Source organism: Nicotiana attenuata, unplaced genomic scaffold (genome assembly GCF_001879085.1).
Source record: "Nicotiana attenuata strain UT unplaced genomic scaffold, NIATTr2, whole genome shotgun sequence".
Taxonomy (NCBI): Eukaryota; Viridiplantae; Streptophyta; class Magnoliopsida; order Solanales; family Solanaceae; genus Nicotiana; species Nicotiana attenuata.
In genome coordinates, this window is record NW_017670957.1 from 190971 (window position 1) to 212565 (window position 21595).

At 36.0% G+C, this 21595-nt stretch overlaps 1 protein-coding gene and 1 long non-coding RNA gene across 2 annotated transcripts in view; one reads left to right on the top strand and one right to left on the bottom strand.

Annotated features, from left to right (window-relative positions):
• The first annotated feature begins 9886 nt into the window (after positions 1 to 9886).
• Positions 9887 to 11944, top strand: LOC109244797 (transcription factor bHLH18-like). The gene is made up of 5 exons (XM_019411940.1): positions 9887 to 10003; positions 10095 to 10188; positions 10293 to 10685; positions 10910 to 11290; positions 11400 to 11944. Exons 2-5 carry the CDS (start codon positions 10153 to 10155, stop codon positions 11490 to 11492), a joined length of 903 nt encoding a protein of 300 aa, XP_019267485.1. The 5' UTR covers positions 9887 to 10003; positions 10095 to 10152; the 3' UTR covers positions 11493 to 11944.
• A 7339-nt stretch (positions 11945 to 19283) lies between these two features.
• Positions 19284 to 21595, bottom strand: part of LOC109244798 — a 3498-nt gene continuing 1186 nt past the window's right edge. Inside the window, exons 2-3 of the long non-coding RNA XR_002070729.1 lie at positions 20665 to 20810; positions 19284 to 19452 (exon numbers count right to left, since the gene is read on the bottom strand). This is a non-coding gene — a long non-coding RNA (uncharacterized LOC109244798). The remainder of the gene's footprint in view (positions 19453 to 20664; positions 20811 to 21595) is intronic.

Below are 21595 nucleotides of genomic sequence, written 5' to 3' on the forward strand. Positions count from 1 at the left end.
CCTCTTTCTAACAATGCCAAGACTATCACTAAACAACTGGAGGAGATACAGACTCATTCAAATCCTCCGACACCCTCGTCCAATGAACATGGCAAATCTTCCACCACTCCCACAACAACTTCCAAACACCCCAATAATCTATGTCCAACCTCCAATGCCACAGGACCATCACCCACTGTCCTGAATAGAGATAGGGCTTATGAGGAGGGGTCTTATGTTCAATGCCACAATCAATGGGCAGGAGAGTGTGATACTAATCCAAAATCCACGTTATCTAGCTCAACTAGTGTTCGAGGGTCTTCACCTTGCTATGAGAAACTATATGAACCATGTATGGGTGAACAACATCTTACAACCCCTAGCACCAGCAATGAACCCAAATCTAGTGCAAGAGATGAGAGCCCAACAGAACCTACCACCTCACTTCAATCCAGTCCCTATACTACCCAAGAACCTAGGTTTGGATCTCCCCTTCTTTCCACCGGAAGCCCTAACAACACTGAACCCAACCTTGATGCAGTGGGAAGCACCACAACCCCAACAACAACCACAAAATCCCAACATGCAAATGCCCGTGAAGGATATCAATCTCAATCCTCCAGTAGTTCCAAACATAGGCAATCCAATGGAAGAGGAAATGATTGATCAAATAGATTTGATAGGAGAATCAATGGTGGAATTGGGAAACCTAAACGAGGTAAAAGTCTACTTGTTCAAAGAAACTCAAGAGAAAGGCACATTCTTTCATGCCCTCATAATCTATAAAAATGTGCACTGGATATTCGTACACCACAGGACCCGACGGTGGGGAACAGGGCAATGATCCTAGTGCCATCTCTGAGAGGGAACTCAACCCCTGCCAGGAAAAGGATGGAGAATGGACACAACCTAACTCAAACTGTTAATATGTTAAGTCCCACAAATTTTATCATCTGGAACATTAGGGGTGGGAATAATGAGGATTTTAGAAGGAATTTTAGGGAGCTCATGGTTCACCACAGGCCATGCATGGTTACACTCCTTGAAACTAGAATGCAAGCTCATGCCTCTCTGATGAATGACTTTGGTTTTTCAGAGTTGATTAAAGTGCCGGCGGAAGGCCAAGCTGGGGGTATGGTGATACTTTGAGATCAACCAAAGTAAATGTCCACAACTTCATTCGTAGAAATCATGAAATACATGCAATAATTGAGGTACGACCTACTAATTTTAAATGATTATTTTCTTCGATATATGCTAGTACTAATGTTGTTATTAGAGACCAAATGTGGAAAAACATGGAAACCATTGCGGATAGTCATGATGGCCCATGGCTAGTGGGTAGTGACTTTAACATATGTTTAGTGCTAATGAAAAATTAGGAGGTAGACCTCTGAATCGTAGACGTGCACTTAAACTTTGGTCTAGCCTTAATTACTGCAAATTGTTAGACCTTGGTTACAAAGGTTGTAAATATACTTGGTCTAATCGTAGATTTGCTAATAATAGTCTTATTATGGAACGTCTTGACAAAGTTTTTGGTAATGATCAATGGATCCAAAATTTTCCTAATGCTTCTGTAACCCATCTACCAAAAAATCATTTCGACCGTAATCTCTTGCTTATTAACCTCATTCCTAAACAATGCCACCACTTTTCCAAACCATTCCGGTTGGAACCCTTTTGGTGTAAGCACCCTCAATTCTTAATCGTAGTCACTAACTCTTGGTGTAATAAAATATATACACAAGCATTATCCACGTTTAAGGATACTGTCACCACTTGGAAAAATAAACTTTTGGAGACATTTTTAAAAATAAAAGACGTATCCTAGCTAGGCTTAATGGTATTCAAAATTCGCCATCCTATCACTCTAGTACTTTCCTACAATCTTTAGAATCCTCTCTAAAACTAGACTATAATAACATTCTCAAAACTGAAGAGGATTACTGGAAGCTTCATTCTAGAATCCATTGGTTAAATGAGGGTGATGAGAATACAAATTTTTTTCAAATTATGGCTACTAATAGAAAAAGGAAAAACAAAATTATTTTCTTTAAAAATGACCAAGGAAATTGGATTGGTGATCGTGAAGCCATCATTAATCATACAAGTGATTATTTTAAAAAATTCTACACAGCTTCGCACACCTCTAGTAACTGGAACAATATAAAGAGTGATCCGAAATGTTTTATCAATCTAGACTTAGCCTCGTTAGATGATCCCATTACTAATTCTGAAATTACAAAAGCTTGTTTTTCCTTTAAACCATACAAGGCCCCTGGCCCGGATGGTCTTCATCCTTTTTTCTTCCAAAAATATTGGAACATAATTGGTAACTCAGTTACTAGCCTTTGCCAGGAGGTATTCAATAGTGGTACTATCCCTGAAGGAATAAATGATACCTTCCTCTGCCTAATTCCAAAGATTCCTAATGCTAATAACTTAAAAAACTTTAGACCCATAGGTTTATGTAATACTATTTATAAAATTATTACTAAGATCATTACTAACCATTTGAAGCCTTTCCTAAATACTATAATTAGCCCCTATCAAGCTAGCTTCCTTAAAAATAGGAAAGCTTGTGATAATGCTATCATTATTCAAGAATTAATTCTTAAAATGAATAAGTATCGTGGTAAGAAGCGTAATATGATTTTAAAAATAGATCTTGAAAAGGCCTTTGATCGTCTTGAATGGTGTTTTGTCTACAGAGCCTTGACCTTTTAAAATTTCACCCAAATATTACTAAGCTCAATGAACTGTGTTTCAACTAGTAAAATAGCCATATTGGTTAATGGAACTAGAACTAACTATTTTTCTCCCAGCAGAGGTATTAGACAGGGTGACTCTATGTCCCCATATTTGTTTGTACTCTACATGGAGATGCTTTCTACGCTCATCAATCACAAGGTAGATCTAGGTTGTTGGAATTCAATTACCATAGGAAATAACAACCATCAAATATCTCACCTCTTCTTTGCGGATGACCTAACTCTAATGGCACAGATTAACGAAAAATCTATAATTGCCAGTAAATATTGTCTAGATTTGTTTTGTTACCTGTCAGGGCAGTCTATTAATAGGGCAAAATCTAAAATTATTATCTCTAAAAATTTCCCGAAAGCAATTGAATCCAACCTCTCAAACTATCTCAATATTAACATTAATAACTCTTTTGGGAAATACTTAGGTTTTCTCATTACAACCAAGGACTTCGAATTTGTGCTTGATAACATGCTTGCAAGATTGGCTACTTGAAACTCTAATTGTCTTAACATGGCAGGTAGATGCACTTTGGCTATCTCATGTCTAAACTCCCTCCCTAATCACATAATGCAATACACCCTTCTGCCTACTAAGATCCTTAGTAACATAGATAAGATTCAGTGGAATTTTATATGTGGTACAAATGCCACCTCTAAGAAACTTCATCTTATAAATTGGGATACTATCACCAAGCATAAGAAGATGGTGGGTTAGGGTTACACATAGCTAAGAGTAAAAACCTAGTTAACCTTGCTAGCCTCTCTTGGAGACTCCTTAATAACACTCATTCCCCTAGGGCCAAAACGATCTTAGGTTTCCATAGTACTAGGAAAACCAGAAAAAATTCTTCCTTTATCTGGAATAGTATCATGCAAGGCTGGGAAGTCTGTAGCAAAGGCATTACATGGTTGCCCAGTGTTTGGAATAGTCGTTGGATCCATCATACCCTACCCCTCCGCCAGTGTATATATGGTCCTCTTACTCAAATGGATAATCTCCTAACCATTAAGGATATCTGGAATAATAATAAATAGGACTTATCAAAACTTTCTATGATCCTTCAACCTAGCTTAACTAACAAAATTAATGCCATCACTCCTAGTACAAAAAATTGTGACACTCCCATTTGGTCGCTAAATATAAATGGTCTTTTCACTAGTAAATCTTGCTACTCCCTAATAAGTGATCAACCACACAGTGAGAAAGATTTTGTGTGGATTTGGGAGCTAAATTGCCCCAATAAGCTGAAATTTTTATTATGGAAATATTTCCATGATAGACTCCGAACTAGAAGCTTTTTACACCACATTGGTTTAAACATTGATCCAATTTGCTCCTTTTGCAAGGTCCATAGGGAAACCGATAGGCACGTTTTTATGGACTGCCTGACAGTGAAGGAATTTTGGTTTCTATTAGGCATTGATACAAGTAGTTGGAATAATACGAATAATTGGTTGAGCAATATTCGTGACCAAAACATTACACTAAAAGGTGGCATTATTAGTTGGAAAGATATGTTTCTTTTTGTTATATGGACCATTTGGATAAACAGAAGCAATAACTTGTATAATAATTTCACACACAAGGCAGCCCTCCATTTTGCTTATAACCAAGCAGTGGAATACAAACTCCTAACAGAAAAGGAAATTGTTACACATCAAAAAATCCCCATATCTATTAACTGGATTAAGCCACCTAGTGGCCACATTAAGCTTAACATTGATGGATCCTTTAAGGAAGCCTCATCGCTTTGTGGATTTGGTGGCCTCTTCAGAGATAGCAGGGGACAATGGGTAATTGGTTTTCAAGGGACTCTTCCAGGAATATCCCCACTGCAGGCGGAGTTGATGGCCTTAAAAACAGGCCTTTATATTGCCAAGAAACAAGGTTACACTACAGAGAAGTGGAATCAGACTCGACGGATGTTATTACTTGTTTGGATAATGGAATTGCAATACTAAATAATATTGTTCATGAGTGCAGGTTATTAATGATCCAGGTGAAGGTTCAGGCAATCCATCACATCTTCAGGAAAGCCAACAAGCCAGCACACATGATGGCTAGGAAAGCACTTAGTGACAATAACGCCAGGGATCTTAATATTATCTACTATGCCCCTCATTTTGTAACTGCTGCCTTAACTTCAGACTATCAAGGTTCTACTTATTTAGTTAAGAATGTTAGTAAAGATGTTTGCTCTAGGCTAGCATCTTTTGGAAACAAAGATGTCCTTCGAGACATGTTGTTTTGCTGTAATAGCCAAGTAGGTAATGCCCTATCGGGTACTCTTAATGTTGTTGATTCTAGTATTATGTGATATATAAAATAAGATACCTGTTCTAAAAAAAAGAATAGGTAGAGAAAAATTTATGTGCTTATATATGGAAATACTTCTTCTAGATCTTCAAGAGTTGAAAAGAGAGCAAGCCTCGCGCCGTTGTCGCTCGCTCACTCAGCTTGGCTCGGCTCGGCTTCGGCTCCAGATTCAGATTCTTACAGGCACCTTTGCCCCTTATCAGAACTTGCGGGGGGAAGCTATTCTTATAGCTAACCAAATACTCAATCTAGTTCCCCATAGTAAAACGCAATCCATTCCATACGAAAAATAGAAAGGAATAAAACCCAACTTAAACTATTTTAAAGTGTAGGGTGTTTGGCTAAATTGCAAGCCCTTAAACCCAAAAGGGTAAAGATTAGACCAAAAACCATTGATTGCGTTTTCATAGGATATGCAACAAATAGTAAGGCATATCACTTTCTCGTTCATAAATCATAAAATACCGACATTCATATTTATACGGTAATCGAATCAGATAATGTTGAATTCTTTGAGAATATTTATCCGTATAAAAAGGAATGTGAGTCGTCTAGTAAAAAATTTAAGCGACCTCGAGAAGAAGCAAAGAAAAGTACCTTTAGTGAAGAAAATCCAAGATGTAGTAAACATCAAAGGTCAACTACTTCCTTTGGACCGGATTTTTTGACATTCTTGTTAAAAAATGAGTCTCAAACGTTCAAAGAAGCGATGTCTTTCTCGGAAGCGCAATATTGGAAAGAGGAAGTCAATAGTGAGATAGAATCTGTATTAAGTAATCATACTTGGGAATTGGTTGATCTTCCTCCAAGAAATAAACCTTTAGGTTCTAAGTGGATTTTTAAAAGGAAAATGAAAGGTGATGGTACTATTGACAAATATAAGACAAGATTAGTTGTTAAAGGGTTTAGACAATGAGAAGGTCTTGGCTACTTTGACATATACTCGCCGGTAACGAGGATTACATCTGTCCGAGTATTAATGAATGTGAAGACAAACTTCTTAAAAATAGATTTGGAGGAAGAAATTTATATGCAACAACCTGAAGGGTTCGTAGTTCCTGGAAAAGAAAAGAAGACGTGTCAACTTGTTAAGTCGATTTACGGACTAAAACAAGCACCGAAATAATGGCATGCAAAATTTGACCAAACAATGTTGTCAAATTGTTTCAAGATCAATGAGTGTGACAAATATGTTTACATTAAGAATACTCCAAGTCAAATAGTAGTTGTTTATTTATATGTGGATGATATGTTGATAATGAGTAACGACATTGCTAACATAAATGCTACTAAGCACATGCTTACTAGTAAGTCTGATATGAAAGACTTAGGAGTTGCCGATTTAATTTTGCGAATTAAGATCCCTAAGACTCCTCAAGGTCTAGCCTTGTCACAATCTCATTATATTAAAATGGTACTTGAAAAGTTCAAATCTTTGGACTTTAAAGTTGTAAGAACGCCAATGATTTAAACCATACTCTTGTAAAGAATAAAGGTCAAAGAAAGTCTCAATTAGAATATGCTCGAGTGTTGGGAAGTTTGATGTACACTATGAATTGTACATGAACTGATATAGCTTGTGCGATAAGTAAGCTTAGTCGATATGTAAGTAATCCCAATCAAGCTCATTGCATAGAAATGAAACGAGTTTTAAGGTATTTGAAATATACCCAAGACTATGCATTGCATTACAATAATTATCCCGCAATTATTGAGGGATATAGTGATGCAAATTGAATCATCGGATCAAGAGAATCAAAATTCAAAAGTGGATAAGTTTTTAGCATTGATGGAGGAGTAGTGTCTTGGAAGTCGTCCAAACAGACATGCATCGTCCGCTCTACAGTGGAGTCTGAATTTATCGCTTTAGACAAGGCCGGTGAAGAAGCTAAATGGCTCCAGAATTTCTTGGAAAATATTCTATTTGGCCTAAACCTTTGGTACCTATATGCATATATTGCGACAGTCAAGCGGCAATAGAAAGGGTTTGAAACTTTATGTATAACGGAAAATCTCGTCACATAGTCACATACGACAAAGACATAATACAATTAGATAACTACTCTCTAGTGGAATTATCATAATTGACTATGTAAAGTCAAAAGATAATGTATCGGATCTGCTTACAAAAGGCCTAACTAGAGAGGCGATTGAGAAGTCATCAAAGGGAATGGGATTACGGCCGATGACAAGTCATTATGGCGGTAACTCTACCTAGAAGTCTGGAGATCCCAAGATATAGGTTCAAGGAGATCAAACAAAGTCATTAGTGACGGTTCAACATTGTCAAATAAAATTTTGGTCCATTCTCATGATGAAGACAATGTTTAGTAACAAGGATAAAAAGTTAAAGCTTTTAAATGGTTTCTAAGTTTGATACGGGGTATATTGAATAGTTTATCTATGGGATAACATGTTTAGGAATCACCTATGTAAGTGTGAAGTGTAAGCCGCTTCAAGGAGAATTTTGTAAGGCCAGTTCTTTACGCACTTATGAAACCAGGCGGTGTTCACGGCTGAAACAAACACAACAATGAGAACCAAAGACGGTTAAGGGTTGATTGTGTGACGTATGGCAGTCTTGGTATACACCAAAGTTCGACGATTCAAAGATATCGGATCTACCAATTGACCGAGTATATCTGACATATGTTCACTACGGAATGTTCAAAGGGAAAGCTACTTATCCAGATGCGATTAATCCATACTTGCGAATCACACAGTTTTTTTTATGCATATTTTGTCGGATAGCCATTCCCCATTCATGTAGGGGATTAATGTTGGGTTTTGTTAACTAGAAACAAAAGAGGTGTGAATGGAAAATGATGGGAAAAGAAATGGATGGAAATGAAATTTTGAATTAGTTCAATTTACAAAGGAACTTTGTCCCCCATTGGATAGGAAGAGGAAAATTCTCGTGATTATATATGCAAGCACTTCTTCTAGCTTTTAAAGAGTTGAGAAGAGAGCAAGCCTCGCGCCGTCGCCATCGCCGTCGTTGCTCGCTCGGCTCGGCTCGGCTTCGGATTCGGATTTGGTCAATTGATATGACTGATTGATAATTTTTTGACAAAATTTATTTTTCTTTTCTATTTTTTAATATTTTCTTTCTAATATTTTTGCGCAGAAAATATGAATTTGGAAATTCAAAGAATTATTTTCCAACGGTCAAATTCGTGACCAAATAAATAATTTCTTCGGAATAGACACCTTATCAAACGAACAGGTACCGTTGCACCTGTAGGGACTCAACTTCATTGGCTATAAAGCCTTATTTTCCACCACCGAATCTGAAAAACTCTCCCCTCTCTTTTGCATTCTACATTGATTTTCAAAGCAAAATGTAAGCATTTTGTGTGATTTGCTCTGCCATTTGAGTTCGCTGAAGTTCTGTGATTTGAAGTGCCGCTATCATAGAATAGTTATTCCGTTCTATCCTGGGAGGAATTAATCCGAAACCTTGGTCAACTGTGAGGGGATTAAATTCCTTAAGGACACACAAGAAACTTGTGGGTTTCTGTTTTACTTTTCTTTAAACTAAAGTTTTCTGATTTTCCTGATTTTGAATACAGAAAACCCAACAATCCCCTACACGCACCCTTAAGAGGTTGTAGCATCCCAGCTTCTTTCTTCCGTTCGGTCTTGTCAAATTGGCATACCAGACAAGTTTTTACATGGCCTCAACGTCATCTTCCATTTTCGGCCAAAAGTAATTCCGAGACAGCAACACCAACATCTTTTCAACACCCAGATGACCAGCATAATGAGTATCATGCGTCTCCTTTAGAAGAGAACGACGCAATCCCGCACCTTGAGGAACCACATTCTCTCGGCAGTTACTTTTCATCTTCAGACCTTAATCCTTAGAGTAAATTTTAAACTTTTCTGAATTACTCATCTTAATTCTTCAGTTAAGATTTTAGTTTTAAACTTTGAAGAATTAATTGTTCAGATTTTCAGTTTTTTTTTGTTGCACTAATTCTTTAGTATTTTCAAAATTAGTTTTTACTATTTTTCTGTGAATTATGCCCGCCCGCAGTGAGATAGTTGGTAAGATTAGATTGTTGAATGTCTTATTCCTTACTCCTACTAACTTATAACTTTTAAAATTAAGATCATTCACTGGGATTTTCAAATGCAAAGAAAGTTTTCTTTTCTAAAGTTGAAATTTAATCCCTCTTTTCTTAAGAACAAAAATTCAGTTCCTTTCTCTTAACAATATGATCACGATTTATATAATAAAAACGTGAAATTCTTGGATTTTTTATTCTTATCGGATAAACCGATAATCGAACCGATAAGGATCGATAACCGACTAACCGATACCTGATAATCGATATCTTATCAATCTATCGGTTTAACATATTTATAAATCGACAACCGATATGCCGAACCGATACCATTCACAACCGAACCGAACCGATCGGTGCACAACCCTAATTGGAATTAGAACAAACTAGGTGAATGAAGTTGCATAGTCGCAAATTGGGATGCAAAAAAGGCGAATTCTCTTTTATAAGACAATCCCAAACATAATACAAAAGTTATTCAAAGCGCTACATGCAAAATACTAACTGCTCTAACATAACTGGTGACTGGTGAGTAAAGTCGGACGGGAAGAGGGAGTTGGTCAAAAAGGTAATACGTACTCGGCAACAAAGAAATAACTCGAAAGTCGAAACTTTTAACACGTGCCTGTTCATTATTTTAAGTAGTGATAGAAGTTTCCTTAGAGGTGTAATTAATTATACACTATAGAGAGTGAGAACACAATAATTGAGGAAAATTTCCACCTGTTTTCTGTTTTATTTGATTTCTTCGTATATTTTTCCAGTCAACGCAAACATTCAAGCTACTATAAAGACACAAGAATTCCTACACTTGACCATCAGAACACGTACACCAGCTGAAATCGAAAGCCCTTTAATTTGGCTCTAAGGTAAGCTTATCCCTCTTTTGATTAGACCTTGTAAGTTCTCTTTTTCTTCCCCTAAGATTTATGTCAGATACTGATTGTGATTGGAATACAGAAACAGGATCTAACCCTAGGAGAGAATTGATCATTAACGAGCCCAACAATTGCCAACAATGGATATGTCATCGGCTACATGGTGGTCTGAAATGGTATGACAATAAAATTAAAACTACTTCCTCTTGCTTTAAAGAATTCTGTTATTTGATTTTATGTACCCTATGGTAACATTTTATTTCGAAATTAACCAATACAGGAGAGGACTAATATGAATGATCATTCCTTTATCAACAACAATAACTTCCAGATGGTGACTCCATTTATTGAACCCTTCTCCTCTTGCAACTATGGCTACTCCAATTCGCCATCAGCCAATACTGCTACTGTTGCCAAAAACCACTTTGAAAATTTGAACTACACCTCAGTCAAGACTGAGTTGACATCTGGAACTACTCTAAACTTCTCGTCTTCAGTTTCGACGGATTCTGATAATTTTGGTGATAGCCAAAATCTAATCCTCACTCAGAAAAAGAGTTACAATAGGACTAGTTTGCAGGCACAAGACCACGTTGTAGCTGAAAGAAAGCGAAGAGAACGCCTCACTCAACGCTTCATAGCTTTATCTGCCCTTGTCCCTAACCTCAAGAAGGTAAATCCTTTTATTTCCTCTTTTAGCTTTTTATCGATCGATCGATCGCTCGCTACTTAAATTAATCGAATCTCAGTTTATATGTGCTGAAAAATATAACAAATGAACATTCGATGTAGTGCTAGTGTTTCTTCATATTTTAATTATCTCCAGTTATTAATTAAGAGAATTTCATAGCACTACAAATATATAGATGTTTAATTTCTAATTAACTCTTTTAACAGTTGGACAAAGCATCAGTACTGGGAGATGCGATCAAATATATAAAACAACTTGAAGAACAAGTAAAAACTCTCGAGGAAAAAGCCAAGAATATTTGTAGCGAGGAATCGGTGGTTGCAGTGAAGAGAGCTCGTGTTCTCTCCAGTCATGAGGAGTACTCCTCGTCTTCTGATGAAAAAACCAGCATTAGCACAGACCGATCATTTCCTGATATTGAAGTTAGAGTTTCAGATGGGAATTTCATGATTAGTATATATTGCAAAAAGCAAAACGGGATAATAAAGGAAATATTCAACGAAGTAGAAAAGCTTCATCTTTCTATCATTAGCTCCAGCGTTATGCCTTTTGGCTACAACACCACACACATGACCATTATTGCTCAGGTACTAACTTAATATTCCTTTAAAATTTACGTATTCAAAGTTCAAACTATCATCAATTACTCTAATTGCTTTATGTTAATTCTAATATTATGGGCGTCTGATTTGACAGATGGATTATAAATTGAGTATGACACCAAATCATGTTGCGAATAGAATCCGTGCGGTTATGATGAAAGAAGAAGACACCACTCTTACAGCATAGAGAAGAATTTTCAAGATTTTTAGAAGTTAATTTAAGGTCATTGAATATGTTCCATTGTCAATATCCTATTAAGTGATAATGTTTGCAGCAGATCTCTTTTTGCGGATCAAGATTACCTGCCTGGAAATGGGGTACTAATGACTTGGTTTAGTGTAAATGGTTTTCATAATTGTGGATTAGTGAGGTGCTTTGGCTTTTTTGCGGGTTACAAGCTGGGACCCCGTTTGCAATTTTCACACGTGCTACAATTGGAGAGACTGGCTCCATCTTTTTGGGATTTAACTAACTAGTGTTTTTCCTTTTGTTTGGCTTTATGTGTACTGTTATGTCCACGGTGTAATAAGCATGGATTTTAGTGATGAAAAAAAAAATCAGTCTTTACCTTTTACCAATGTTCTACTAAATGATTTTAGCTGGAATTCGGTTGGAAATACGACCATCTCTAAACAATAGACCAATGTGTGTTGCAATTACTTGAAATTGATTTGTTGTTGTAGAAATCACTTAGAAATAACTTTTGTTGTTTCTTCGATTGCACAACTATTCAAATTCTTGACATTAAACATACGCCCACCATTCCATAATTTTCACCCCTTGTCAATTTAGAAGCTGGGAGTATAGCAAATTCATCCAAACACAAATGCAAAAAGAATTCACAATACTTATCGATATTTAAAGAAATGAACAAATTAGCTTTAAGATCATTACTAAAAGGCAAATTAAATCTATTAATATAATTATACCCCGTGAGTTCTCCAAATTAGAGTTCTCAATGTTAATTTTGTACAAACCTATGAATGTACACAAAAGTTTTGATCATGTGAGTTATGTTGCGAAGAGATGTTGAAAGTGGTAACCGTTTACAAGAGGAGTCTGGTGGCTAAGGTTATTGTTTGATACACACGAGAGGATTTTAGACTATAGTAAGGGAGATTAGTGGACAAGCCACGTGCTTTGATCAAGGCAGCTCCACGTTTTAATCACAACTGTCCATTCTGTGCCTAGAAGCTTCATGTTATTTATGCTTATTTTGCTTAGCTGTCACATTTAGTCAGCTAGGAATTGTTTTGTATAAATACACGATATTGTACAGTGTTCCAAAGCAAAATAATAACAGAATTTTCCTTTATATCAAATATTCTCTCTCTAGACTTTTACATGGTATCATAGCACACGCTCTAGAAACTTATAGATCTCGATCTTAGGTTCGTTTTTTTATTCCGTTGATTCTTTTCGATTCTGTTTCTGAATTTGATTCCGATCTCAAAAATGGTAGAAGCTGTTGATTTTCTGCTGCAATGGCAGACAAAATTGATCATCTTCATTCATATTTCTTGCATCCTTCTGATTCACAAGGTATGACACCTGTTTTCAGTGCATTTGATGGGACTGGATATTGTTTCTGGAAGAAATCAGTGTTATTATCATTTTCTACGAAAAATAAACTAGGTTTTATGGATGTTCTAGAAAAACCAGCTCAAAAGGCTGATCATTACAATTTGTGGGTTCGATGTAATGACATGGTGTTTGCGTGGTTGTTAAATTCTCGTACGACTCAAATCAGATCTAATGTTATACATTCAAAATCTGCACATGAGTTGTGGAATTAGCTTGAGAATATGTGTTGTCAATCAAATTTAGCACAGTTATTTTAGTTACAAAATAGCTACTGAAAACTGTGCAAGGATCCTATAATATTACGACTTACTTCAACTATATCAAGGTTGTATGGGATGAGATAGAACTGCTTGATGCTATGTCTATTTGTATTTGTGTAGATTGTGAGTGTGGGGCAGAAGAGCAGAACAGAGGACTTGATGAAAAGAAAGAAATTAGTACAGTTTCTTGTGGGTTTAAATGAAACACACACTGCATGTAGGAGAAATATAATGATGACGAATCCACCTACAGACATTCATAGAGCATATTTTTTGTTGCTACAAAAGGAAAGATAAAGGGAAATACATTCATGTTCTTCTCCAATAAGGATTGAAGCTGAGTGTTGCAGCTAATCCCAGCAATATTGCTCCATAAGACACGCCAAAGCCGATGTAGAAACTTTCCATATAATCCAAGTCAGATTCATCACTTCCATTCTTGGAGGTATTTGACAATTTACTACATTCGTTATCCAATGGATAACCACAAAGAAATGGATTCCCTTCATAGCTGCTTTTGTCGAAAGTGTCGAATTGACCTTTAAAGTCTGGTACTCTGCCAAATAAGTTATTGTAAGCCACACTGAATACCTCCAAAGGATGTAGCTCAAGTAGACCAACAGGAATACTCCCATTCAAGCTGTTGTAGGAAAGATCTAAACTCTCAACTTCATGTAAGTATGAGAGACTTTTTGGAATTCTTCCAATGAGATGGTTGTGTGATAGATTCACTTGTTGTAGAAATCACTTGAAATAAATTTTGTTGTTTCTTGATTGCACAGCTATTCAAATTCTTGACATTGAGCATACGCCACCATTCCATGATTTTCACCCCTTGTCAATTTAGAAGTTGGGAGTATGGTAAATTCATCCAAACACAAATGCAAAAAAGAATTCACAATACTTATCGATGTTTAAAGAAGTGAACAAATTAGCTTTAAGATCATTAATAAAAATTAAATATATTAATATGATTATCCTCCGTGAGTTCTCCAAATTAGAGTTCGCAATGTTAATTTTGTACAAACCTATGAATGACAGTGGCAACCGTTTACAAGAGGAGTCTGGTGGCTAGGGTTATTGTTCGATACACACGAGAGGATTTTAGGCTATAGTAAGGGAGATTAGTGGACAAGCCACGTGCTTTGATCAAGGCAGCTCCACGTTTTAATCACAGCTGTCCATTTTGTGCCTAGAAGCTTCCTGTTATTTATGCTTATTTTGCTTAGCTGTCACATTTAGTCAGCTAGGAATTTTTTGTATAAATACACAATATTGTACAGTGTTCCACAACAGAATAGTAACAGAATTTTCCTTTGTATCAAATATTCTCTCTCTAGACTTTTACATGTATCAAAGCACACACTCTAGAAACTTCCAGATCTCGATCTTAGGTTCGTTTTTTTCTGTTGATTCTTTTCGATTCTATTTCTGAATTTGATTTCGATCTAAAAAATGGTAGAAGTTGTTGATTTTTTCTACAATGGCAGACGAAATTGATCATCTTCATTCATATTACTTGCATCCTTCTGATTCACAAGGTATGACACCTGTTTTCAGTGCATTTGATGGGACTGGATATTGTTTCTGGAAGAAATCAGTGTTACTATCATTATCTACAAAAAATAAACTAGGTTTTATGGATGTTCTAGAAAAACCAGCTCAAAAGGCTGATCATTACAATTTGTGGGTTCGATGTAATGATATGGTGTTTGCGTGGTTATTAAATTCTCGTACGACTCAAATCAGATCTAATGTTATACATTAATAATCTGCACATGAGTTGTGGAATCTGCTTGAGAAAATGTATGGTCAATCAAATTTAGCACAGTTATTTTAGTTACAAAAATAGCTACTGAAAATTGTGCAAGGATCCTATAATATTGCGACTTACTTCAACTATATCAAGGTTGTATGGGATGAGATAGAACTGCTTGATGATAGGTCTATTTGTATTTATGTAGATTGTGAGTGTGGGGCAGAAGAGAAGAACAGAGGATTTGATGAAAGAAAGAAATTAGTACAGTTTTTTGTGGGTTTAAGTGAAACACACACCGCATGTAGGGGAAATATAATGATGACGAATCCACCTACAGACATTGATAGAGTATATTTTTTGTTGCTACAAAAGGAAAGGTAAAGGGGAATACATCCTATGGGAAAGTATCCTACTGATTCAAACTCTTTTAATGTATAATCTTAAAGACAGCACAAATTCAACCCTACTCAAGGGAATTTCTATAATACATCCAACGGAATTTCAACCAGAATCAGAACTACAGAAGAAACTCAGCTTATCAAACATTAAGCTATAGATACTGCAAGAAACCAGGTCACTTTATAGAGAAACGCTTCAAACTACATAGTTATCTTTCAAATTTCAAAGGGGATAATGGAAAATCAAAAACTTTATATAATCCTGTTCACAGTAATGCAACAGGGATTCGGGAAGACACTGGGCAACGTCAGAATACTGATGTGACACTTGGTATTAAGCAAGAGCAACTTAACCAATTGATGGAGTTACTGCAACAGGTCAAACTTGGCAACAGGGTTCATCTAGTTCTGATGTCAATATTACAGCTACCTGTGCTGGTATACACTCTACTATCTCTATTCCTACCTCTACAGTCTTAAAGAGTGATTTTTAGATTCTTGACTCTAGTGCTTCAGAGCATATGACTTTTGATAAAACCATCATGTTCAATATTAAACCCCTGGCACAACCTGTCTATGTTAACATACCAAACTCCTATAGAATTAAAGTCACACATGCAGGGATTGTATGCATACATCCTAAACTGATTCTAAACAAAGTTCTACTTGTACCTAGTTTTAAATTCAACCTTCTATAGGTGCAAAAATTATGCTTATAGTTCAATAGCCTGCTTATCTTCAGTTCTACTTCCTGTTTCTTACAAGGCCCTTCCTTGAGGATGCCTCATCATCCTGGTAGAGTGAAGGATGGTCTTTATCTACTTCAGCCTTTCCATTCCTTCACTGATCATCTGCAAACACATAGATTATTATCAGCTAGTGTTGTTTCTTGTATTCAGTCTACTTCCAATTCTACATCTAATTGTTTTGATTCTACTAGTTATCTGACATCATCTGTTACAGATGATAGTTCACACTCTAGTATGCTTCCTTTAGCTAATTCTTCTCATTCTTGCAATAATCTGTGGCATGTAAGACTAGGGCATATGCCTAATTCCAGTATGAAAATATTGCTTCTTTACCTAAATATGCATTGATTTCAGATAACATACCTTGCACTATATGTCATATGGCCAAACAACATAAATTGTCATTTCCTACCAGTACCACGTCTACTTCTAATCCTTTTGACCGCATTCATATACATACTTGGGGACCATATAAAACCGCCACTCATGATGGTTATAAGTACTTCTTAACTATAGTTGATAACTTTAGCATGAGTACTTGGACGTATATTTTGAGCAATAAAGTGAATACTTTTACTGTCCTTAAATCTTTGATTGCTATGGTTGAAAGACGATTTTCTTTGAAGGTTAGATTAATAAGATCAGATAATGCTCTAGAATTAGGAGGCAATATTGATTCTGCTATTTTCTTTTCTGAAAATGGTATCCTTCACCAAACCTCTTGTGTTGGTACTCCATAGCAGAATGGAATTGTGGAGAGGAAACACAAGAATCTACTTGAAACTTGTAGAGCTCTTCTCTTTTACTCTAAGGTTACAATCATTTATTCGGGTGACTACATATTGATTTCCACATACCTTATTAACAGATTTCCTACTAAACTTCTGCACTATAAGATTCCTTATGAGATCTTTTTTGGAAAAACTCCTGATTATCAAACTCAGATGCTTTGGTTGTTTATGTTTTGCCTCTACTCTTCCTTAACATAGGGGAAAACTTGATCCCAGGGCCAATGCTTGTGTATTCCTGGGGTACCCTTTTGGGAAGAAAGGTTACAAACTCCTGAATCTGAATTCTAAACAAATCTTTATCTCTAGGAATGCTATATTCCATAAATCTATATTTCCATTTTCTTCTACTCCACATGTTCCTTTTTATCCTACTCCTTCCCTATTTACTCCTACTTTCAATGATACCAATATATCTGTTCCTCCACATATTCCTGGTCCTAGTTCTTCTCCTACTCACTTTCCTATTTCCCCCAGGCTGCTACACTTTATCCTGATCAATCTCCTATTACTCACTTCCTGTTCCTCTTACTTCTCCAGTTCTACTCCTTCTTTCTCTCCTATATCACCTATACTTGAGAATCTTCTACGCAGGTCTTTAAGAACTCACAGAACTCCTCCTCATCTCTCAGATTTTACTGTTGGGGCTGTATATCTTGCTTATGTTTTGACTGCTTGTTTCCTTTCCCCTTAGTCAATTTTTCTTTTCTGATCTCTCTACTCCTAATCAGACCCTACTTCATTTTATTTCTCAAATTCAAGAACCTAATCCATTTTCTAAGGTTGCTAGTCATCCTGGTTGGCATGAGGCTATGACTAAGGAACTGGATGGCTTGTTAGCTAATGAAACCTAGGATGTGTGGTGCCTTTACCAGTTGGGAAGAAAGCTCTCCCTTGCAATTGGGTTTACAAGGTTAACTAAAGTCTGATGGTAGTGTTGAAAGACTAAAGGCTCGTTTGGTGATTAGTGGAGACACATAGAGAGAAGGGATTGATTTCACAGAAACCTTCTCTCTTGTTGTTAAAATGACTACTATACGGTGTAATTTAGCTATTGCAGTCAAGAAGAATTGGGGACTCTATAAGTTGTATGTTAATAATGCGTTTCTACTGGTGACCTTAATTAGGAGGTTTACATGAAGTTTCCAGCTGGTTTACCTTTCCCTTCCCCCAATCTTGTGTGTCGACTTAAAAAATCACTCTATGGTCTTAGACAAGCATCGAGATAGTGGGTACACCAGATTAACTGCAGCTTTGAATTTTAAGGGGTTCACACACTCACTCAATGATTACTCTCTTTTCTATAAAAGGACTGGGGAGTCTACTACTTTGGTTGCGGTTTATGTTGATATATGAATAGGGAATAATCCTCAGAAATTAAGTGAGTTGAAGGACTTTCCACATGCTAAATTTTAGATTAAAGATTTGGGGGACTTATCTTTCTTCGTGGGCATGGAGGTGGTGCGTGAGCCTGCAGGTTTGATCCTTATCTAGAGGAAATTCACTCTAGAGTTCTTGTCTGAATTTGGTTGTGACAGAATGTCCTATGTTTCTTCCCCTTTGGATCATTCTTGCAAATTGTTTGCTGGTGTTGGTTCTCCTATTTCTGACCCCTCTCTTTATCGATATATGTTAAAGAAGCTCAACTTCCTTACTCATACTCGCCCAAACTTTTTGTTTGCTGTTCAGCACCTCTCACAATTTATGTAACATCCTCGTTTTCCTCACATGGATGCAGCCAAACACTGCCTTAGTTATCTCCTTTAAGACCCTAATTTGGGGTTTTTCATGTTCTCCTCTTCTTTTTATTTGCTTGCCTTCTACGACTCTGATTGGGCTTCTTGCCCTAATTCCCGTCGTTCTGTTAGAGGTTCTTTTATCAGTCTTGGTGGCTATCCTATTCCGTGGGAGTCCAGAAAGCAACCTTCCATCCACTACAAGAAAAATGGTTATTAGGGATGATAAAACTGGTTCATAATAGTCTAATTCTGGTCCCCAAAAGAAAATTGCGATGGGACAAAGCCGGTGGCCACCGGTCGCTATAGGCTTCGCCGCTAAAGGTCAACAGGGACGAGATTTAAGCATCGGTCCTTAATGAGTTTTTCGCGACAAGTAAATTTCTAGCCCCTAATATACTTTTATGGAGCACATTCTAGTCCCTAAGCGCATATGATCAATTGGTTCCTGAAAGTTTCAGCGACAAGTTTAACTGGTCCTTAAAAGGCTTTGTGACCAAAATTCTGGTCCTCCAAGTCTATTTATAATTTCGACCTAAAAGCTGGTATAAAAATTTATTACCAGAAATTGTGGCACCTAAATAATACATGCCCTTTCCATGTCATATTTTCCAAAGATATTATACAATTAAAAATAAAATTATCAATAGTATTAATTAAAAATATGGATTAACATCTCAATAGTATCAATATTTACAACAATTATATGTCACAATACTAGTTACACAACTCATCTGCCCAGAAAAAGCTAATAGCCCTAGAAAATAATATAATATTTTGTCTAACAGTTCTAGCAAAACAATAACCAATTTGTCAACTTGTTCGAAGTCTTCAAACTTGCATCTTGACTTGTAAACTAGAGTCTCCACATCCTGTAAAATGTATAAAATAGTTGTTTAGAGAAAAGAAAAATGTTCACAAACCAAATCGCACAAAATATATTCCAGTTCATAAGAAATCAGGGGTTGCATTCCAAATTTTAGTTCCTAGTTACACTGCCATCTGCTTGGTCCAAAATATGCTAGTACCATATAAGTGCATTGAAAAACTAAATAGGCCCAAACGCTTCAACCACATTCAAGTTGTTATTAGAGAGCTACTATATCTACTACACCGTTTCTATCAGACTACTACTAATATTTCTGCCAAACAAATGCATGTCTTCTGAACAAAACATGTAAGTTTCTATCCTTTCAAAGAGCATAGAAACTTCACTTAAATCACAATATAAAGAATATGAAAGGGCAGCATTGTATTGGGAATAATAAACCAGGAGACTTTTGAATGGAGAAAGTTAAGTGCGAGTCTTTGATGTCCACGATGATGAGAACATGGTAAAATTATGTTATTTTCATTACCTGATACTAGTAATATAAGGATCAAGTTACTGTTTTTTGAAAGAATATACAATGCAAATAGAAAGTGCCCACCTCATATGAGTTTTGGAATAAATAGACTTGTAGTTTCTGAAGAAATAATTTTTTCATGGACTATCATCTAGATTTTGACTAGCTGTTGCTGCTACATGATGAGAAAAATAAAAGGAAATTGCATAATTATTTGTATAGAACACGAAAAATGTTCAAGCTGTAAGGAGAATTCATAGAGCAAAAAGTTATGCTAACTGCAAAAGGAAAAAATAGTTGTCATAAACAGAAAAATTAATAAGCTTAGAAAATGCAATTAAATTAGCAACAGAACAACGTCCTGAATAAGAACGTAAGAGGTACTATCTTGGAAGGTGAGCAAGGGAAAATCTTCAAAAGCAGGAGACAACTAACATCATACTTCCAATGACCGATAGAATTTCCAGCACTTGAAAAGTCAATAAGATATTTAGGATAACAATCCAATCTCCATCATCACAGGAAATTTCCTACTAAAATAGGTACTGCATATCATTTAATTTACTTAAAAGCTAAATGACCCACAATCCCACATATTAGTCTTTATCTCTCCATCAAACCAATGAGCAAAGTTGCAAAGAAAGCAACAACGCTTGCTCTAGGTTAAGAGTAACATAGATCAAAGAAACACACTCTACTATCCATGCATGACAAAAGAAATAAGAGTACTAGATATACCTGAGGAAATCCAAAAGCACGGGGACAAAAGTTAGAGCCTAATACACATAGAGCATAGAAGTTCATGGCATTGTTGCAATAATTTGAAGTTGATTGTCATTTGACATACATTCGCGATATTGTAGTGAGATTCCTCAGCTAGTAGCCTAGTAAGATAAATCAATTGTCAAACACACATGCATTTGAGGCAACGAAGAGCATATCTTGCATTTGCTAAGATCTTAACTCAAAGAAACTTTCAAAATATTCATGACTTAGCAAATTAACTACCAAAGGTAAATCAAATTTATATCTATTAGAACATTTCTTGATAGGATTTTCACCTGAAATACAACGAAGGAAAGAACAATTTGGTATTCTCTAGTTTTGTCACAAAGCTAGTTTGTAGCTACTTGTATGGAGTTCTAGAGGTATCTAACAAATAACTGGATTACAAAGATTCTTTTAATATCAATTATGTGGAACCCAAAATCTTACGCGATATTACGATAAGGAAGACAAACAAAAAGAGAGCCTTACAACACTGGTTACTACAGAGCATTTTAAGCAGTAGCTAAATGGATCACATAATTTACGCAAACCCTACGTCTATCATTTGAAAACCTCAGAATAACTTACTAATCAAGTAACCATAGAAACCAAACATTAACTATAAAATTAAAAATCACAATGATGGCTTGCGGTTTGAACCTGATAAAGGAAAAGACATAAATAAGCTAATCTCAACAGTGTAGAACAAAAATGACCTTTTCTGGACAATTATTATGAAACTTCATGTTGCAAACAAAGGAATTGGACACGCAGAATCATATACAACAAGTACAATATGGACATACAACAAAGGGGACTCCGCAAAAGCGTGCAACTGAATGGTGCGTGTGTATATATATATATATATATATATATATATATATATATATATATATATATA